The following is a 17,854-nucleotide window of genomic DNA, read 5'->3' as shown; positions in this document are numbered from 1 at the left end:
AAGCTGTTGACCGTGAAGAGAACATGACTGAAAGCAAACAAGGGAATGACCCCAAGGTGCAAGGATATGGCCGCCAGCTTCTCTGTGGTGGGTCAGGGCAGGGTCCCCAGGCAGGGCGGCTGGCAGCATGGATGGGACTCGGCCTAGGTGCACAGCATGGTCCTGGTTTATCCCTCTCGAGGCCACAGGCACCAGGATCCATGGGAGGAAGGCCCTCAGAAAGCTCTCTTGGAGGCTCACCTGATGCACAAAGCATGTCTTTATTTCCCGGATAGTTTCACGTAACAAAAACCACAATGCACAATGAGGAGCGGGGGTGGGGTGGGTGATGTGGGTGCAACCTACTACCTGCTCAGCGCCCATCAAGAGAAGCACCCCAGACACGGGAGGCTTGGCCCCACCGGGAGCACGACGCTTGCCTCATCACAGGAAGTGGCCTTGGGGACGTGAGGGGACCTGGTTTCCCATCTGGGCCCCAGACCCTGGTGCTCTCGCAGCCGTGGCCACTTTCAGGCACCACAGGGCATTCAGCAGGAGCAGCCAAGCAAGCAGGCATAGGGGGTGGCCTCAGGGAGAGACCTGGTGGCCAGTGGGACAGGAAATACAGCTTGTCCTGAGCGGCCAGGCGGCTGGGAGCCAAGGGGCAGTGTCAGGGCACCTGAGGCCTAGCCCACGAGGGCCGAGAGGACACTGGGAGGCGTCTCTGCCCCTTCCCCTCACAGAAGTGCTGGCTGCTTATGTGGGAAGGAGGGCAGGGATTCAGATTCCTAATAAGGCACAGACTTATTGAGTCTCCCTCGTTCTTGTCCTTCAGGTTGGCGACTCCAGCTCCTACCCCACAGCAGGGGAAGGGCTCCTCTCTCAAGATGTACCTGTGTGCCATCTGTTTCCAGTGAGGCGGGCTGGCGGCTCCCTCCCCCTCCACCGCAGGCTCTAATGAGGCTCTGCCTGAAGGTCCCAGTTCTGAGACCCCTCCATGGGACAAGCGTGGCCCCAGACAGGGAGGCTGGAGGCAAGCTGCCAATGGACAACAGACAGACAGAAGGGGAGCAGTAGTTCCTATCATGAGACGGAGGAGGTGAATCAGCCTCTGGGCCTCCCCGTGGGCTTGCCCACTAGAGGAACAGCCACCACCCAGGCTCTCAGCCTCCCACCAGACACAGAACCCTGGTGCCTGAACATTTTCCCTCTTCAAGTCACTGGGCCAGGAGTGACTGCCTGGAAGGAGGCTGTGGGGGTGGACCTGGGCTGGGCCCTTCTCCACGTCATCAGTTCTGAGAGGGGCAGCCCGGTCAGCCCTCCACAACCCCGAGGGAGAGGGTGCGGCTGCAGCACAGTGGATGTCGCCATGACAAACGGCGCTCCAGACTATGGGGGGCGTCCTGCCGGATGGCAGTGGCCAGACAGCTTCCGGGCAGAGCTGCCGAGGAGCCCTGCCTCAAGAGTGAGATGAATGTGGGCTCGGGCCGCCAAGAGCCCCTGAGCTGCCCTCTCAGCTGCGGGGGGCGCCTCACCAAACCCAAGGTGGTGGGAGTGGACGGTGAGGGCCAGGTGGGCCAGCAGCCAGTTGGCAGCAGGGCTGCTGGCTCCCTCTAAGGCCACTGGCCACCACTGGCCGGGTAACTGGGCACGGTAGGGTACTCGGGCAGGCTGTTCCCTGAGAAGTTGTTGAACTGGGCCTCCCTGGACGGTGGGTTCCTCCAGGTGCCCGTGCTCCACTCCGTCTGTGCCTTCTGGAAGCTCCCACCAGCCCCTCGGTAGATGCTGTGCACCTGCAGGGGTGAGGATGATGGTGGGGAGGACACTCAGCTTGCGTGCAAGGAGGGGCTTTTCTTAACCGATCGTGACTAACATGACAACACTTGCAAGAACTTTAGAAAACGTGCAGAAGCTGAGGCGGTGGGGCTCTGAGGGCCATGCCTACACCGTGACTGCTGCCGGCTTGTCCCCAAGGGTCTCCACTGTCCCAGCCAAGCCCAAAACTCGGCCAAATGCTGCTTCCAGGGGAGGGGCTCTTCTGGGGCAGGTCTGAGGCCTGGCCACCGCCTGGTGACTCCTCCCTCAGCCATGTCAGACCCGGGACCCCCAGGTCACCAAGGGGGTGACATCATTCTCTTCAATGATGTCCTCAGTAGAGGCCTAGGTGGATAGGCCACTGCCCCTGCACCGTCCAGGAAGGCCAGGCTCCTCAGATGTGGGGCTAGGCTGTTTCTGGAAGTCTGGCAAATCCCATAACTGAATTCATTTAACTTGAGGCTCCTGACCAGCAAAGCTGACAGTACTGTCCTTTCCCACCAGAATGTCTTTCTTTCTTCCCAGTGAACTCCCAAACCTGGGGTGGTGCAGGGGACCCCAATGGGGTGGCCCTACTCTGGGGGGCTTGCTTGGCTTGAAAGCCCCTCCCTTCTGCCGTGACACGTCCCTGCCGAAACCACAGCCACCCTGTGTGGTCTTCATCCTGGCCTCTGGCCAAGTCTTTCAGGGTCTGTTCTGCATGGGTTATCCCCCAACCCCCTTCACATCGTCCACACAGTCAGGGGGCTTTGGAGGCAAACATAGGGGGAGCAAGTACCCCTCTGTCCTCCCAGACAGTCCCAGGACCAGCTGAACAGCCCAGGCCTGGAAACCTGAGAAACAGCTGGGACCCTGCAACAAGGAGGCTGGATGGACCCGAAACCCAGGCTTCAGGAGTTGCTAGCCAGGCTGCAGCACAGGGCAGGTCCAGCCTCACCAAGCAGGCTACCGGGCACATGGCCAAGAAGGTCACCTCAGGAAGGCCGGGCAGGTGCACTGTCAGCCATCAGTCTGTATGTGGTCCCAGGACAACCCTCGTGTGGCCAATGCCCCAGACTACCGTGCACACGTTCCCACTGGTGCCTCAAGGCACCTGGAGCAGGGCCAGGGAGTGGCCATGATGGTGGAGACAGTCGGGGCCAGCCTTTCAAAGCCTGAGCGCTCAGTACGAGGGCAAGTGCGATGGATGTGAATTTTCAGTTTTAGGTAATTTTACTTAATTTGGGTTTAACTGTAACTAGCAGCACATGGCCGGTGGTGGCTGAATCAGCAGTGTGAACAACCCTCCGGGACACACATGCCGGGGACTCCAGCAAACACCCAACCGCCCCAGTGTGGAAGTGGTCACCCTTGGCCACACGGCGCTGTCTGCCCTCCTCCCTGGAAGGCTACGTGGGCAGGAAGGAAGGCAGTCAAAGGCCCAGATTGCAGAAAGTCTGCCCTGCTGTCAGCACTCACTTCACTTGCCAGCGCTCACTTCACTTGCCAGCGCTTACTTCACTTGCCAGCGCTTGGCCTCTTGCTCCTAAAACGAGCCAGGACGAGTCCCAGGGCTGGGAGATCAGAGAACAGGATATGAAGGAGGAAATGGAACATCCTGGGAGCTGGAGGACTCACCTTCATGATCATGATGGCCATCATGGCAGCCGACATGGAGAACATGATGGCCGGGAGCAGCATGACCACAGCCGCCCCGACGCTGGTCTGGAAGAAGCCAATGGCTGCCAGCCAACCACTGCAAGAGACAAGAACATGTGTGGGAGCCAGCAGGACCGTCAGACGGGCCCACTACCTCTCATATGTAAAGAGCTCCAGCAAATCAATAAGAAAAAGGTAACCCGCCAGCAGAGACATGGGATTCCCATGAGGACTACCACAGGGCCAGTATACTTAGGGAGTGATGCTCAACCCCACCCACGAAGATGTGCAAGTCAGACAGAGTTGTCGTTCTCACACCACTTTTCTGACACATGTTGTGCAGAGGACAGAGAAACAAACCCTACTCTGTCAGTTTGGGCTGTGCCTTTTCTGGAGCACAATGGGGTCTGACCCATAACAAGGCTTAAACATTCATTTCCTTCTCGCCCAACTGTTTCACTCATCCAGTGTCTGTAATGAGGACAATCTGAGGATGATCTAAACATCCATTGGTTGGGCAAAGCATGAACGTCAGTTACACTAAGGAGATGTGAAAACAAGAAAAAGTTGAAGATCTGGGATAGACCCTGAGCCTGCACGTGGAAGAACATGAATCTGGTGTCCAGGCAGACCAGGGGTGGGGTGGGGGGGAGGCAGGAAATAGGGTACTTTTGAGAATGTTTTTTCTTAGTGAGTAACAAAACCACACAGTTCAGGAAGCTTAGAAAAACACATAATAGACGCCTCTCTCCTGTCAATGCCACTCCCCAGCCCAGAGGGAACTGGAATCCCTCATCTGCTAGCTCACTTCCAGAGAGAGTTGACAGAAACGTGTGCAGGGGATTCCCTGGGTTCGAGGGGTTAGGACTCTGTGCTCTCACTACCAGGACCCAGGTTCAATCCCCTGTTGAGGAACTAAGATCACACCAGTCACACAGCAAAAAAAAGATAAAGTGTGTGTGTGTACGCACACATGTGCACAGGCATACAACCTGCTAGACACGCACACACACATACACGTGGACAGGCCTCACCCCTCTGTGAAGCCAGGAGGGACATCCTCGCGTACAAACGCACACTGCTCTGCACTTTGAAGGAGTGTAAGCCCACCTGGGGATCTGGGAAGATGACAGACCTGGAGATAAGGGGGATGGGATGCGGGTATAAGGTGTTCCCCCAGGGCCACTCAGCCAGGAGCTCAAGGGGGCCAGAGCCAGGGAGATGGGGATGCAGCCTGCAAAGGCCAGGGGAGGGTCTGGCAGCTCTGATGAAGGTTCAAGAGTTACCACGTGGCCCAGAAATTCCACAGCCAGGCATCCACCAGAGAGAACTGAGAACACTTGTCTGTTTGGACATGTGTACACAATGCACAGAAGAACTACCAGCAACAGCAGAAGAGCAGAGAGCCCAAGAGTCCACCCATGACAAATGACACACACACCGCATCCCACCAACTCGGCCACCAGAAGGGGCAAAGCCCTGACACTCGCTACCATGTGGACAGACCCTAACAATCCACTTGCTCAGTGAGAGAAGCAGACACAGAAGGACACACAGGGTGTGATTCCACTGATGGCAAACGTCCAGAACAGGCCGATCCACACACACAGAGAGCGGGTTCCTGGGTGTTAGTGGATGGGCAAGGGACTGCTCACGGGGGTGGGGCTTCACTTTGGGGTGGTGGGATGTTCTGAAACTGGAGAGAGTGATGAACCTCCACCCTTGTAAACACACAGAACCACTGAGTTGTGCACCTAAGTGGCTGCCTTTCTGGGCTGGGAAGGCACCTCAAGGAAGCCCCAACTGTGGAAAGGACAGGCGGTGGGGGCCCCAGTCACGGAGGGTGCACACCCCACCCCACCTGGAGTCCAATGTGGACCAACCACAAAGGCCAACTGTTAACAAGCTGCAGGGACCCCAAGGGGAAGGCCTGACATGGTAGTGCTGTGGGTGAGGGCATTGTGCCCACCACATCCGGTGGAGGCGAGGGCGTCAGACAGGTAGGGAGGCAGCTCAGGGTGGACGCTCTACCCCAGATCCACAAACCGCGAAGAAGACCCATGTGAAAAGGTCACAAGCCAGCAGGGCGGACAGGTCTGAGCCTCTGTGGTCACTGTTGCTTCCTAGTGTGAAGCAGCACTGTGGTCTTTTACACATAAGACGTCTCACAGGTTTTAAAAGGCCTTCTGAATGGACTGACAGGGAAGCATTCATCCAGCGGATGGTGAAAGTCTGGGGCCAGCAGGGAGGGATGGATACCCAGGGCCCAGGACTGGCCAGGTGTCCCTGTAGCTCCACAGCAACCGTGGACCGCCCCCCATGCTGTCCACTGCCCCCTGGAGGGGACTTCCGGGACTGCGGCCAGCCAGACTGGAGCAGGTGGCTCTCTGGAAGGACCAGCCCTGCCAACCTGTGGGTTACATGAATTCTGACCCCCGGGACTTAAAATGAAAAGTTTGTTTCAAATCACTGAACATTAATAATTCACTATAGCAGCAGCAGACACCTCATGTGTTAACGAGCGCTAAGTCACTTCAGTCATGTCTCTTTGTGACCCTATGGACTGCAGCCACCAGGCTCCCCCATCCATGGCATTCTCCAGGCAAGGATACTGGAGTGGGTTTCCATGTCTTCCTCCAGGGGATCTTCCCAACCCGGGGTTCGAATCCACCTCTTTTATGTCTCCTGCATGGGCAGACAGGTTCTTTACCACTAGCTCCACCTAGGAAGTAATGGAAAATGCCTCTCCCAGACGGTGGGGCATGGCCCTCCCAGTTGCTCTCTGACCCCGGGGACACACAGCTGGACATGCCTGCCAGGTTCTCTGGGGGGCCAGGTGACTGGCAGGAGAACCACTGTGCACAGGCTGCCAACCTGGCACCTCCCAGGGTAGGGGGTTTACAAGAGCGAGGAGCAGACTTCACTCTCGTCCAGCCATTGGCATTTTGGTGTCCTGGCCAGTGTTCAGCCTGAGCTCATGTCTGTCCTGCACGTGACACATGTCCCCATGGCTGACCCCGCAAGCTTACCACGCACCCCATCCCGAGAACCCGACGGCCTGGATGACGGTCAAAATGAACTGGGCTCCGAAGATGAAGAAAAACGCCATGAAGTTGAAGGAGCTGTCGGATCTGGAGGGAAGCCAACAGCTTTGTTACCAATGCTGGAGGAGAGGGCGGGGTGGAGGCAGTGAAGAGGCAGAGCCGAGGAAGGGCCTGGGCCAACTGGGCAGGACAGCCCTGACCCACCGCACCTCCAGTTCCCGCCCCAGGAGGAGGACAACCCTGACACGCTCCTCACTGGAAGGGGATTTAGGAGGCCCCACTACACCCAAGGACCTGCCGGTACCCTAAGGTCAATTTGATAGGTTCCTGGTGGGTTTGCGATGCCCTGCTGCCCTGGATAAAAGAGGCTGCAAGGGGCTCACATAGGGCAAGCAAGGAGAGACCCGGAATGGAGGAGGGGCAGGGACCTCGAGGCACAGGGCTGCTCCCGGGCTGCCCCCGAAGCTCTTAGGGGAGAGGGTCCCCATTCTTGCACACAGTTGCTGGAATCAGCTTGGGACCTGAAGCCACAGCGCCCCTTTTGCTTCAGCACAAGTGGACAGGTTTCTGGTTCTTGTCTCCAAAGGGCCCCAGGTGCCCCACCTGACTCCCACTGAGGGTCTGGGATTAGGGGCCACATGGAGCAGACATAGCACCCGCCTGAGTGCAGAGGGCAGGTTTGGGGTGAAAGCCACAGAGCAAGATTCACAGTAGCCACAAGGGGGCAGCAACACCAACGCCATCCACAGATGATGGAGAAATACCACTTGGTTCCTGCACACATGGGAGCATCACTCAGACACCCAAAGGGATGAAGCCCTGACACTCGCTACCACGTGGGCAGGCCCTGAGAACATGATGCTCAGTGAGAGAAGCAGACACAGAAGGACACGTAGGGTGTGATCCCACTGATGGGAAACGTCCAGAAGAGGCAGATCCACAGACACAGAGAGTGGGTTCCTGGTTGTCAGGGGCTAAGGGGGCAGGATGGTGCTAATGGGGATGGGGTTTCCTGTTGGTTTGTTCTGGAACTAGACATGCTGGCTGTCCAGCCTTGTATAAACACTAGAAACACCGAGCTGTTAAGCAGGTGAGCTGAGTGGTACGTACAGTATATCAACAAAGTCATTAACAAAACAGGGAGAGATGGATGTGGCTTGTGGACCCCAGTACACAGTGTCATCCAAACACGAGAGAGAGGCAGGCTCACACCTGGGCCAGGCGGCAGCTGCAGATCAGGGTGCACCCCTCTCAGGACTTGGCCCGGAACGGGGCGTGCACCTGCTCTTGTTTCTGAGCCGACTGTCAACCCCAGACACTTCCCAAGGGGCCCTGGAGGGTGGGGGCCACCCCAACTCACCGGAAAGCCTTGTAGGCGGGCCGGAACCAGCACACGTAGCTGCAGGGCGAGAAGAGGAGCAGCCAGAGCAGGGCCAGGCCAAAGTTAGCGCCTGAGCCACCCGCGATCCACCAGGCCAGGCAGGCAATGAGGTTGATGCCCAGGGTGGCACAGTAAACTAAGGGAGGGGAGAAGAAAGAGGGCGCTGAGTGGGACATCCCCTACTGCTGGGGTGTGGCTCCCATGAGCACAGGGACCTTGGGGCCAGAGAAGGGCCTGGGGGGCCTGGCTCTGTGCAGCTGCCTACCTGCTCCTGCCACTCCAGATAGGAGCTCATCAGTGTGTGTACTCAGTTATATCTGACTCTTTGCAACTCTATGGACTATAGTCCGCCAGGCTCCTCTGTCCATGGGATTCTCCAGGTAAGGACACTGGAGTGGGTTGACATGCCCTCCTCCAGGGGCTCTTCCCAGACCAGGGCTGAACCCACATCTCCTGTGGCTTCCGCACTGGCAGGCGGATTCTCTACCACTGAGCCATGAGAGAAATTCGTCGGAAAGCTTTATTATATTACTAAACCCTCAGGCTCCCACCCACCAAGCTCAAGACAAGTCCGGGGCTGGGCCTGGGTGGTGCACCCCTCCCCGACTCACACAGCCACAGGCGGTAGATCCTCTTCACCAGGACCTGGTGCTCAATAGGGATTTCATCAGAGAAGTTCTGGTAGAAGCAGGGCTTCAGGGGGATGAACTTGGGCAACGGGGGGAAGTTGTTCTCCTTTCCTGCAGGCACGGGGGTGCGGAAAAAGACTCACATTGCAGTCAGCTTGTAGTGGCCCTAGGGCTGTGCCCATCTGCTCCTGGGACCTGTGGATACATCACCTCATGGGGCAGAGGGGACTTTGCCAGAGGGATTAAGCTAAGGCCCCTGAGACGGGATGATCCTGGATTCCCTAGGGAGCCCAGTGCCATCACAGGGTCCTTATGAAAGGGAAGGGGGAGGGTCAGAGGCAGAGAGACAGGAGACGCTGAGCCGTTGGCTACGAGGAGGGAGGGGCCGCGAGTCAGGGATGCGGCTCCTCTAGAAGCTGGAAAAGGGGGAGCCGGTGCTCCCTGGGAGCCTCCAGAGGGACCAGCCCTGCCCACACCTGGATTTAGCCCTGTGGTACCCATGTGGGACTCCTGACCTCAGGACTGTCAAAGAACAAATTCTATTTACCTACTTATTTATGGACTTAGTTTCTGACCACGCCACACAGCATGCAGGATCTTAGTTCCTCCACCTGGGATTGAACTCGCACCCTCAGCACTGAAAGCATGGAGTCCTAACCACTGGACCTCCAGGGAAGCCCCAGAACAAATTTAATTCAAGTATCTGAGTCTGTGGCGATTCCTTACAACAGTCACAGGGATACGTGAAGATTCAACAGCAGGGTCCACACATATCCACACTGTTGACTTCAGGGCAGGTTGTGGCACTTGGGACGTGGGAGTACCCTGGGGTTGCCATTACAAAGGACCACAGGCTGGGCAGCCTGACTGGACAGACATCTGTCCCGGTTCCATTCTAGAGGCTGGACAATCAGATCCAGTGTCACAGGGCCATGCTTCCCCCAGATGCTCTGGGCACCCCAGGGTTGTGAACCCGTCCCTCCAGCCTCTGCCCCATCCTTCCTGCTTCCCTGTGTCTGTGCCCATGTCTCCTCCATCTTAGGATGTCAGTCCCACTGTTATCTCAGGCCCACCCTGCTCCAACATGACTTCATCTCATAGCCACACCTGCCATTTGGTCCTCTTCCTGGAGTCTGGACTCCATGGGGTTTTTGTTTTTGTTTTCTTGGCCTCACTGTGAGGCTTGTAAGATCTTAGTTCCCTGACCAGGGATGAACCCAGGCCCCCAGCAGTGAAAGCTCAGAGTCTTAACCACTGGACAACCAGGGAAGTCCTGGGACTTCCTGTTTTCCAACATGGAACACTTTCGTCTTACATGTCTCCAAGGTCCAGGGGCCGAGCTCGTCTCTGTATGGTCCCTCTTTAGCACCTGTGCCACCTGGTGGGCGGTGGACAGACCTCATAGCACAGTAACAAAGTGCCGGGAGCTGCCCACTTCAGCTCCACATCCGAGCAACTCCATGGGTGCCCCCTGGGCTTTGCTGGCTGGGCCAGATGCTCACTGCGCAGACTCGTCACCCTGTTGTCCAGTCCAGTGGCCAGAGCAACCCCGACTCCCATTCTGGGAGGAGAGCGAGGCTGTGCCCCTCCTGGGGTCACAGTGTGCCCAGCCACCCGGGGAACTTTCTAGACAGCCAGAGAAGCCAGGACCCCCCACTGCGGGGCACGGGTGGGACTCACCTGACATTTCCACTGTGAAGACAGGGTGGGAGTGGAGGGCTGCAGCCACCTGGAGAGGAGACAGGCACAGTCAGGGGGTCCCTACGGCTGCAGGGCGACCCCAACACCACCTGTGGATCCAGGGGCCACTGCAGTTACTGCCCTAACCACCAGAGCATCCACAGGGGTCTCTGGGCTCTTGGCTCAAGGCCAACCCAGCCCCACATGTGTGACCCCAGTCACCACCTCATGTCAGAGCCCCCCCACCCCCACCCCGGGCAGCTTGCTACTGATGTGCAGGAGGCATCTGGGAGGAGGGTCCCAGTGACCCACCACTACTGCCCTCCTGCCTCATCCTCCCCCAACTCCCCCACAAAAGTGAAAGTGTTAGTCACCCAGCCCGCAAACTTTCCCTTTATCCATGGATGGCTCTGCACACTTCCTATGGCCACAAAGTCTCTGAGTCACTGAAAACTGAGTCCATGCTCATTGCTGTGTGACCTCAGGCAAGTTACACAACCTCTCTGGTCCATGGTTTTTGCCCCTATGAGCTTTGCAAGGCCAAGGATCCCACTGCAACCCAACTGAAATGCCTGGGGACAAGCCAGGCATCCAGCGGCCCTGCCCAGGAGAAGCCCAGAAGCCTGTCATGGAGCAGCCCCTCAGAGGAGGGACCACAGAGGCGCCAACTGCACAAGGACCTAGGAGACAGACATTACCTTCTCCAGGAAGTGGGCCAGGCAACATGGCCACACCTGGTACCCAACCACCGCAGCTGAGCCTGAACGGCCCCCAGCGCTGGGCACTGGAGCAGGTGCAGAGCCCCACATGGAGGGGGTCCAAGGGAAGGATCCAATGACCGAGAGTCCCCGAGTCCACCCCCGGCCCCCAGCTCAGAGAGGGCCTCCCCTGGAACCCGGAGCCTGGCCCAGCCCAGCCCTCCTGTCACAGGCCCCACCAGCCATCCACTGCTCTGGCTCCAGCAGACCCTCCACCTGCCCAGCCCCCATGGGCAAGGAGTAGCCCTGGGATGGGGGCTCAAGGCATGTCTCAGGGGCCTGCAGCACATACGTTTGCTGCTCAGAGTCCTGCACACATGGGTTCCAGGGCTAACCACTCCAGGGCAGGCAGACCCCCCCCCGGCCCCTGGGCAGGATGGAAAACTGACTCAGTCAGCAACATCCAGGCTAGTGGGCCCTCTCCTTCGGCTCTAGCCATACCCATCCAGACTCTGAGGCCCCTCCCTGCCTACACTCCACTCAGCAGCTCACCTCCTGGTGCAAATCCAGGTGTCAGAGAAAATGGCCACCCTGACCCAGGGACTCTCGGCTACCAGGGCCTCACGCCGTTGTTAACAGACACCAACCTGGTTTAAGTTGTTTATTTTCACATGTCAAAGCTGTTCCCTGACACCTGAGAAAAGGGGACACAACGCTGGTGACCCCAGGGGCCCACCTGGGTCTGAAGGAGCCCAGCCACTTGGTCAGCTGGACCCCCACTCCACCCAACTCTGAGGAAGACCTTCTCCAGAAAGGGACGCCCCTCATGTGCCAACAGAAACAGCATAAGTGTCCATGAGCTGAGACAAGGCAAAAGACCCTGGCGATGTGAGGAAAGCCAAGGAGGGTCTAGGCCAGCGCCTATGCCTCAGCGTCTAGCCCGTCGGGGTCCAGTCGGCGACACTGGGCCTCCAGGACACCGCGGAAGGCCTGGAAGCGGTGATTGAGGTCAGGCCGGGCGTGCAGGCGGAAGTGGGTGCCCAGCGCGCCGTCAGGCGAGGGCGCCCCATAAAAGACACGCCGCACTCGAGAGTGGACCAGGGCCATGGCGCACATGGTGCAGGGCTCGCGGGTGATGTACAGGTCGTAGCCGGTGCACACATAGGGCAGCCCGTCCTCGTCCTCATCCAGCTTGCGCACAGAGCCGGCGCGGACAGCCGGCGCGAAGGAGCAGGCAGGGTGGGGCGCCAGGTTGTAGGCACCGCAGCCCTGGCCTCGTGCTACCAGGTCAATGCACACCATGGCAGCGTGCAGCAGGGGGCTGGTGGCAGTGCTGCAGTCGTGGCCTGTGGCCAGAACGCGGCCTGAGGCCGGATCCACCACCACCGCGCCCACGGCCCTCAAGCCCCTCGAGGCTGCCTGCTGCGCGGCCCACACGGCCCGCTCCATGTGGGCCTGCATTGCAGCCCGCTCCTGTGCCGAGAAGAGGCATCCAGCCAGGGCTCGGGTCACCTGCCTGTCCTCGTGAAAAGTCGTGGGCCAGTGAGTGCGCGCCTCCTCGAACTGGCTCCTGGTCAGGGGCGGCCGCACAGGCACAGGCACCAGGAAGGGCTGCCCCAAGCCACGGGTGTCCACATCCGGGCGCGGGAGGAGCTCGGCCAGTGATCGTGAGTCCCGGGCTGGCCCCGCCAGGCACAGCAGTATTTCCAGCGAGTGCGGGCAGCTGGGGTCAGGGCTGGGCCGCACCCTCTTGAGGTGAGGCTGCGCAGGCAGCGGGTGGACTGCTGACACCTCCTTGAGGAGGCGTGAGGTCTGGCTCTTGTCCAGGATGGGCGCAGCATAGGCCAGCACCAGCTCCACAGCCCCAGACTGCTGCTCTGACAGAACCGGGAGGGCTTGCCATGGCGGTTCTTGCTCAGGACTCCCGGCCTTTACATCTCTGCGCAGCTCCATGACGCTCGGGGCGGGGTCCGTCCTCAGTGGGGCTCTGACTGTGGGAGACAGAGACCGGAGCAGGGCATCATCCTGGGCCGTGGGGGGGCCTGGCGAGCTGGAGGGGTCGTCCCAGGAGCGTGCCAAGTCTGCAGGCTCGTCCCACCGAGCAAAAGGCACCAGCAGTCGTGCTCTCACATCTTACTAACGCCGTGTCTGCACAGAGTTTAAATCGCCCTTGTCTGGGTGTCTTTTCTCTCCCCCCTTTTTTTACTGAGAAGTGCCATGAGCAAAAATGCACACTGGGTCCCAGAGACTTAATACAAAAGAGAAAACGTAACTGTCTCATTAAGTCTCTTTCTGTATTCCACGGACACAGAAGACCGACTCACTACACCACTTTATTCAAAGGCCTTGAGATCCTTGGATCGTCTTATCCTTGGTGGCCCTGGACCCAGTTCCCCATGGATGCCGAGGGATGGCTGTGTTGACTACATGGCTGAAGCGGGAATACTCTACGTGTCTCAGGTTAAATAAACGTATGATTAAGGTTAAGTTCAATCGTTCCTTTGTAGTTTCCCAAAACGTGGCTTCTACACACTTCATGTCATGTACACGTCTCGCGTTATATTCCTACTGGTCAGGGCTGCCCTAGATGAGAGCAGAAATGGGCCACAGATGACCTTCACGTGGCTCCAGGGGAGCTCTGTGCCATGGCTGCAGAGCCCGGTGCCCTGGCAGTATCTGGGTTTGGACCAACCCCTCCCACCTCTTTCCCATGGACGAGGTGTGCTGAGACCGTGTCACAGCCTGGCCCTTACTGCTTCAACGCAGCCTACTCATCACTCCTCAGCCCACAGGCCCTGCAGCGGGCACGGGAGGTCCTCACCAACCACTCCAGCAAACACACAGCATGGCTGGGGGCCCCTGGGGTACCCAGGACGCCAGGGCCAGGTCAGGCCCTGAGGAGGGTCTTGGGCGTGCTGGCTGTAAATCTGCTCCCAGCACACACCATGCCCAATGCAAAACGGCCCCCACAGCCTGCTCCAGGCCACAAAAGGCCCCACTGTGTCCTGGGCAAGACAGACACAGTCCTGTTTGTCCCTCCAAGACTGCAACCTCTGTCTGACAGAAACAAAACAAGTAACAGAGACAGGAGGCTGGCCTCGGACTGCTGCTGCTGGGGCTGCCATCCTCCAGGGAGGAAATAAAAACCACCAGGAGGCTACCATCTGGCCCAGTGACCCCACTCCCAGGTGCAGGCCCAGGAGAACTGAAACACACGTCCACACAGCCATCTACACACACGTGTTCACAGCAGCACAACTCACAACAGCAAAAGGGGGCTGCCAGCCCATGTGTTCACTGAAAGATAAACACATAGACACCAGGTGGTTCCTCCGCACACGGGAGCGTCCCTCAGCCATGGAGAGGAGAGAAGCCCTGACACTCACTGCCACATGAACAGATCCCGAGAACACGATGCTCAGTGAGAGAAGAAGACAAAGGACACACAGGGTGTGATTCCACTGGTAGGAAACGTCCAGGATAGGCCGACCCACAGACACAGAGAGTGGGTTCCTGGTTGTCAGAGGCTGGGAGGTGGGGAGATGGGGGGTCTGCTCCTGGGGACAGGCTTCCTATTGGAAGACAGAATGTTCTGGAACTAGACAAAGGTAATGGTCATGTAATAAACTAAATAAACTAAAACACACTAAAAAGTATGCTTTATGTGGGTGATCCCAACACTACGTGAACCGTATCTCAGTAAAGCTGCTGCTCTTTGTGGCGGCGGTGGGGAAATCTGGTGGTCACCAGGGCGTGCATGCTTGCTTAGTTAAATCAGTCATGCTGGACTTTTTGTGACCCCAAGGAATGTAGCCCACCAGACTCCTCTGTCCAGGGGATTTCCCAGACAAGAATACTAGAGTGGGTTGCCGTGTCCTTCTCCAGGGGATCTTCCCAACCCAGGGATCGAATGGGCATCTCCTGCACTGGCAGGTGGATTCTTTACCAGAGCCACCAGGGTGACAGCACACCTCGAACAAGGCCCAGACCTCGTAACTGCTGCCAGTGCTAAACCTGCTGCCTGTCTCCACTCCTGCAAATCGGGTCCCCAACTCCCCTCATGACCCGGATGGAGGCTGTGGGGCTGGTCCCTTTCCAGAGGTGAAGGGACTTGCCCAGGGACATGTGCCTGGGAGGGCAGAGCTGCGGCTGGGTGGCCAACAGCTCCCAACTCTTGCCTTCTGAGCCCCGTGGTAGGGGACGGGCTTTACAGATGGGTCACAGGTTCCTCCAGGGTGACACACCCAGACTGGGAGCTGCAGCCCACCTAGGAATGGCCCCCATGCCCAGAGATTTGCTTAAATGAACCCCGGGGACCTCAGCATGCTGGGTGGCTGATCTGTTCCTCTTTTCCTCCTCAAAACCACATGTCCACCCCAGCTGTGGGCGCCCCCTCATCCACCCCAGCTCTGGGCACCCCACTGCCCCACCCTGGCCAAATGCCCTGCATGCGCACCCCTACACACACACTGCTCCACACCCTCCTGCTGTGCACTTGGCTGCTCCACCCAGCTCAGGCCCTTCCCTGGCTGTGTCTACCTCCCACTGTCCACAGCTAGGGTACCTCCTAAAGGTTCCTGTGCTCCAGTGGGGTGGAGGCCAACCCCCTCCACAATTGTTTATATTTATGGTTGGAGCCTCTGTGGCTGGCACCCACTGTCAGGGCCGTGGAAGGCTCAATGGTGTGGGGAAGGTCCAGGAGGGTTCAGGAGACCAGGGAGCTGGGATCCCCCCAACAGCCAGTCCCCTTACTGGGTGCCGGGGCCTGAAGCCCAGAAGGCATCAAAAACATGGGGCTTATTCAATGAGCTGAGGCAGCCTCTGCAACCAGAGGTAGGGGCCTTATCTCACCCCTGGGTGTGTCCGGGCCCTGCCCCCGATCTCCTGGCAGAGGCCAGGCCTTAGGCCCAGGACAAGCTTCCCCCTCGGTAAAATGGGATCCACCACCATGCTGGCTGGGACAGAAAGTGAGAAAATCCATGAGGCTGGGCCTGCCCCAGGGCACAGCTCTTCTCAGGAGCCAGTGCCCTGCGAAGAGCAGATTCCAGGAAGGCTCCTCCGAGGCCGTGACCCACAGCTGGACCTGGAAAGCAGGTGAAGCAGGGTGGGGAGCCCTGAGCAGAAGGAACACCCAGTGTTGGAGTCTTGGACTCTTGTTGAACAGTCAAGGTGGCGATGGCTCCAAATATGGTATCCAGAATTTGGCCCCGTGGAAGGCGGAAGGTGCATTAATGTCCACATCCGACAAGCTCCCCAACAAAGCAGGGTCCCTAGATAACATGCAGCACACCCCGATAAGTGTGAACCCACGTGAGCAGATGATTTAACATAAATGTGTCCAATGGAACCTTTGCAATACTCTTATACTAATACATATATATGTGCATATATTTGTTGTTGACACAAAATTCTAATTTAATGGGGCAACCTGCCTGGTTATTCGCAAAACCTAGCCACCCTACAAGCAGGCCTTTGTGCATGAAAAATCGAGAACCATGTGCATGTGGGGTGTGGCAGACCCAAGGCCAGAATTTTAAAAGGCCTTAAAAACTCACACTTCCCCTAAGTATCAGCTGCTGCTGCTGCTAAGTCGCTTCAGTCGTGTCCAACTCTGTGAGACCCCAGAGACGGCAGCCCACCAGGCTCCCCCGTCCCTGGGACTGGAGTGGGTTGCCATTTCCTTCTCCAACGCATGAAAGTGAAAAGTGAAAGTGAAGTTGCTCAGTCGTGTCCGACTCTTAGCGATCCCATGGACTGCAGCCTACCAGGCTCCTCCGTCCATGGGATTTTCCAGACAAGAGTACTGGAGTGGGGTGCCATTGCCTTCTCCGAAGTATCAGCAAAGAATATCAATTTTTAGGGCTTCCCAAGTGGTTCAGCGGTAAACAATCCGCCTATCAACGCAGGAGATGCGGGTTTGATCCCTGCGTCGGGAAACTCTCTTAGAGAAGGAAATGGCAACCCATTCAAGTATCCTAGCCTGGGAAATCCCATGGAGAGAGGAACCTGAGGGCCACAATCCATGGGGTCGAAGAGTGGGACACAACTGAGACACTGAGCACGCGCACAAACAAGACGTACAGAAAGACTGGGCGTTTTCGCCCAAAGCGGGCGGAAAGCTTGTAAACCGACAACACGGAGCTTGAAGGCTGACCAAGACGACCCGCGGCCTGAGCACAGCGGAAGCAGTTAGGGCACGGGGTCTCCACACCGGACGGCAGGGGCGAGCGCACGCGCAGAAGGACGACGGGCGCCGAAAGAGGGGTCCCGAAACCTGGCCGCTCCGCGCGCACGCGCACATGCGCCCCTCCCCCCGTTCACCCGATGCGCGCGCGCGCGCACGAGCCCGGTCCAGTTGGCCCCCCTCGCTCCCTGCGCGGCCGGCGCCCCTCCGCAGGCGCGCCCCCTGCCCTCGCCCTCCTCGCCTTCCGCGAGAGCCTGGGTCATAAAAGCCCGAGACCCCGGGGCCGTGTGCTTACCTGAGGAGAAGGGCGGAAGCGCTGCGCTTCACCAAGTCTTAGCAACCAGCCCGCCTGCTCCGCCTCCGCCACCGCCTGGAACCTCGGGGCACGACGGGAGCGTAGTTCCAGGGGCGGAGTCGGCGCGAGGCGGAGGCGAGGCCGGGACTACAATCCCCACAAGGCCGCGCGCACCAGCGACTCATTCCGCTCCTTTCTTCAGCGCGGCTGCTGTGACCCGCAGGAGAGTGAGGCGAGCTCTGAGTTAAGGGTTCGAGACCCAGCAGGGTGGCAGGAAAAGCTGGACCCTGGGAGTCTTTTGGGAAATCAGCAGAATGAAGAAACAGGCAGAGGGGTTCAGGCCACGTGCTTCAGTCACTCCCAGAGTGCAGTTTGCTGCTGCCACGTGGCTCCAGAGAGCCTGACCCCACAGACCTGGTTAAGGTCAGCTTCCAGTTCTGGTTTGGGGTCCCAGCCGACCCTGGCCTTATTTTCTCGTCTCTGCGGTAGACGAAGAGGATCTGTTGACGCT

The 17,854-nt window shown here is 58.4% G+C and overlaps 2 protein-coding genes across 5 annotated transcripts; both read right to left on the bottom strand.

Annotated features, from left to right (window-relative positions):
* Nucleotides 1-241: 241 nt before the first annotated feature.
* Nucleotides 242-17,428, bottom strand: SCAMP4 (secretory carrier membrane protein 4). Of its 4 annotated transcripts, XM_060416496.1 has the most exons (8): nt 17,344-17,428; nt 12,381-12,855; nt 10,167-10,215; nt 8,469-8,597; nt 7,837-7,993; nt 6,462-6,563; nt 3,412-3,529; nt 242-1,772 (listed from the first exon to the last, which is right to left on the bottom strand). In XM_060416496.1, exons 3-8 carry the CDS (start codon nt 10,171-10,173, stop codon nt 1,593-1,595), a joined length of 693 nt encoding a protein of 230 aa, XP_060272479.1. In that variant the 5' UTR covers nt 10,174-10,215; nt 12,381-12,855; nt 17,344-17,428; the 3' UTR covers nt 242-1,592. The 4 variants fall into 4 exon arrangements, with proteins under 4 accessions (XP_060272479.1, XP_027826041.1, XP_042106446.1 ...); XM_027970240.3 differs by lacking the exon at nt 12,381-12,855; XM_042250512.2 differs by lacking the exons at nt 12,381-12,855; nt 17,344-17,428 and adding an exon at nt 11,601-11,833.
* Nucleotides 11,786-12,817, bottom strand: ADAT3 (adenosine deaminase tRNA specific 3). Its single transcript, XM_004023455.6, has one exon. The coding sequence runs from the start codon at nt 12,815-12,817 to the stop codon at nt 11,786-11,788; it is 1,032 nt and encodes a 343-aa protein (XP_004023504.4).
* Nucleotides 17,429-17,854: the final 426 nt, after the last annotated feature.

Source organism: Ovis aries, chromosome 5, assembly GCF_016772045.2.
Source record: "Ovis aries strain OAR_USU_Benz2616 breed Rambouillet chromosome 5, ARS-UI_Ramb_v3.0, whole genome shotgun sequence".
In the NCBI taxonomy this organism is placed as follows: domain Eukaryota; kingdom Metazoa; phylum Chordata; class Mammalia; order Artiodactyla; family Bovidae; genus Ovis; species Ovis aries.
The sequence above is the reverse complement of the archived record's forward strand: the minus strand, read 5'-3'. Positions and strand labels throughout refer to the sequence as shown.

Excerpts from the sequence above, each read along its gene's own strand:
- ADAT3 (XM_004023455.6), bottom strand. The coding sequence starts at position 12,817 with ATGGAGCTGCGCAGAGATGTAAAGGCCGGGAGTCCTGAGCAAGAACCG.
- SCAMP4 (XM_042250512.2), bottom strand. The coding sequence starts at position 11,711 with ATGCTGTTTCTGTTGGCACATGAGGGGCGTCCCTTTCTGGAGAAGGTC. Across the intron at positions 7,994-8,468 it reads GATCTACCGCCTGTGGCTGT|TTTACTGTGCCACCCTGGGC; the intron begins GTGAGTCGGGGA and ends CCCCTCCCTTAG. Across the intron at positions 1,773-3,411 it reads TGGCCATCATGATCATGAAG|GTGCACAGCATCTACCGAGG; the intron begins GTGAGTCCTCCA and ends TCACCCCTGCAG.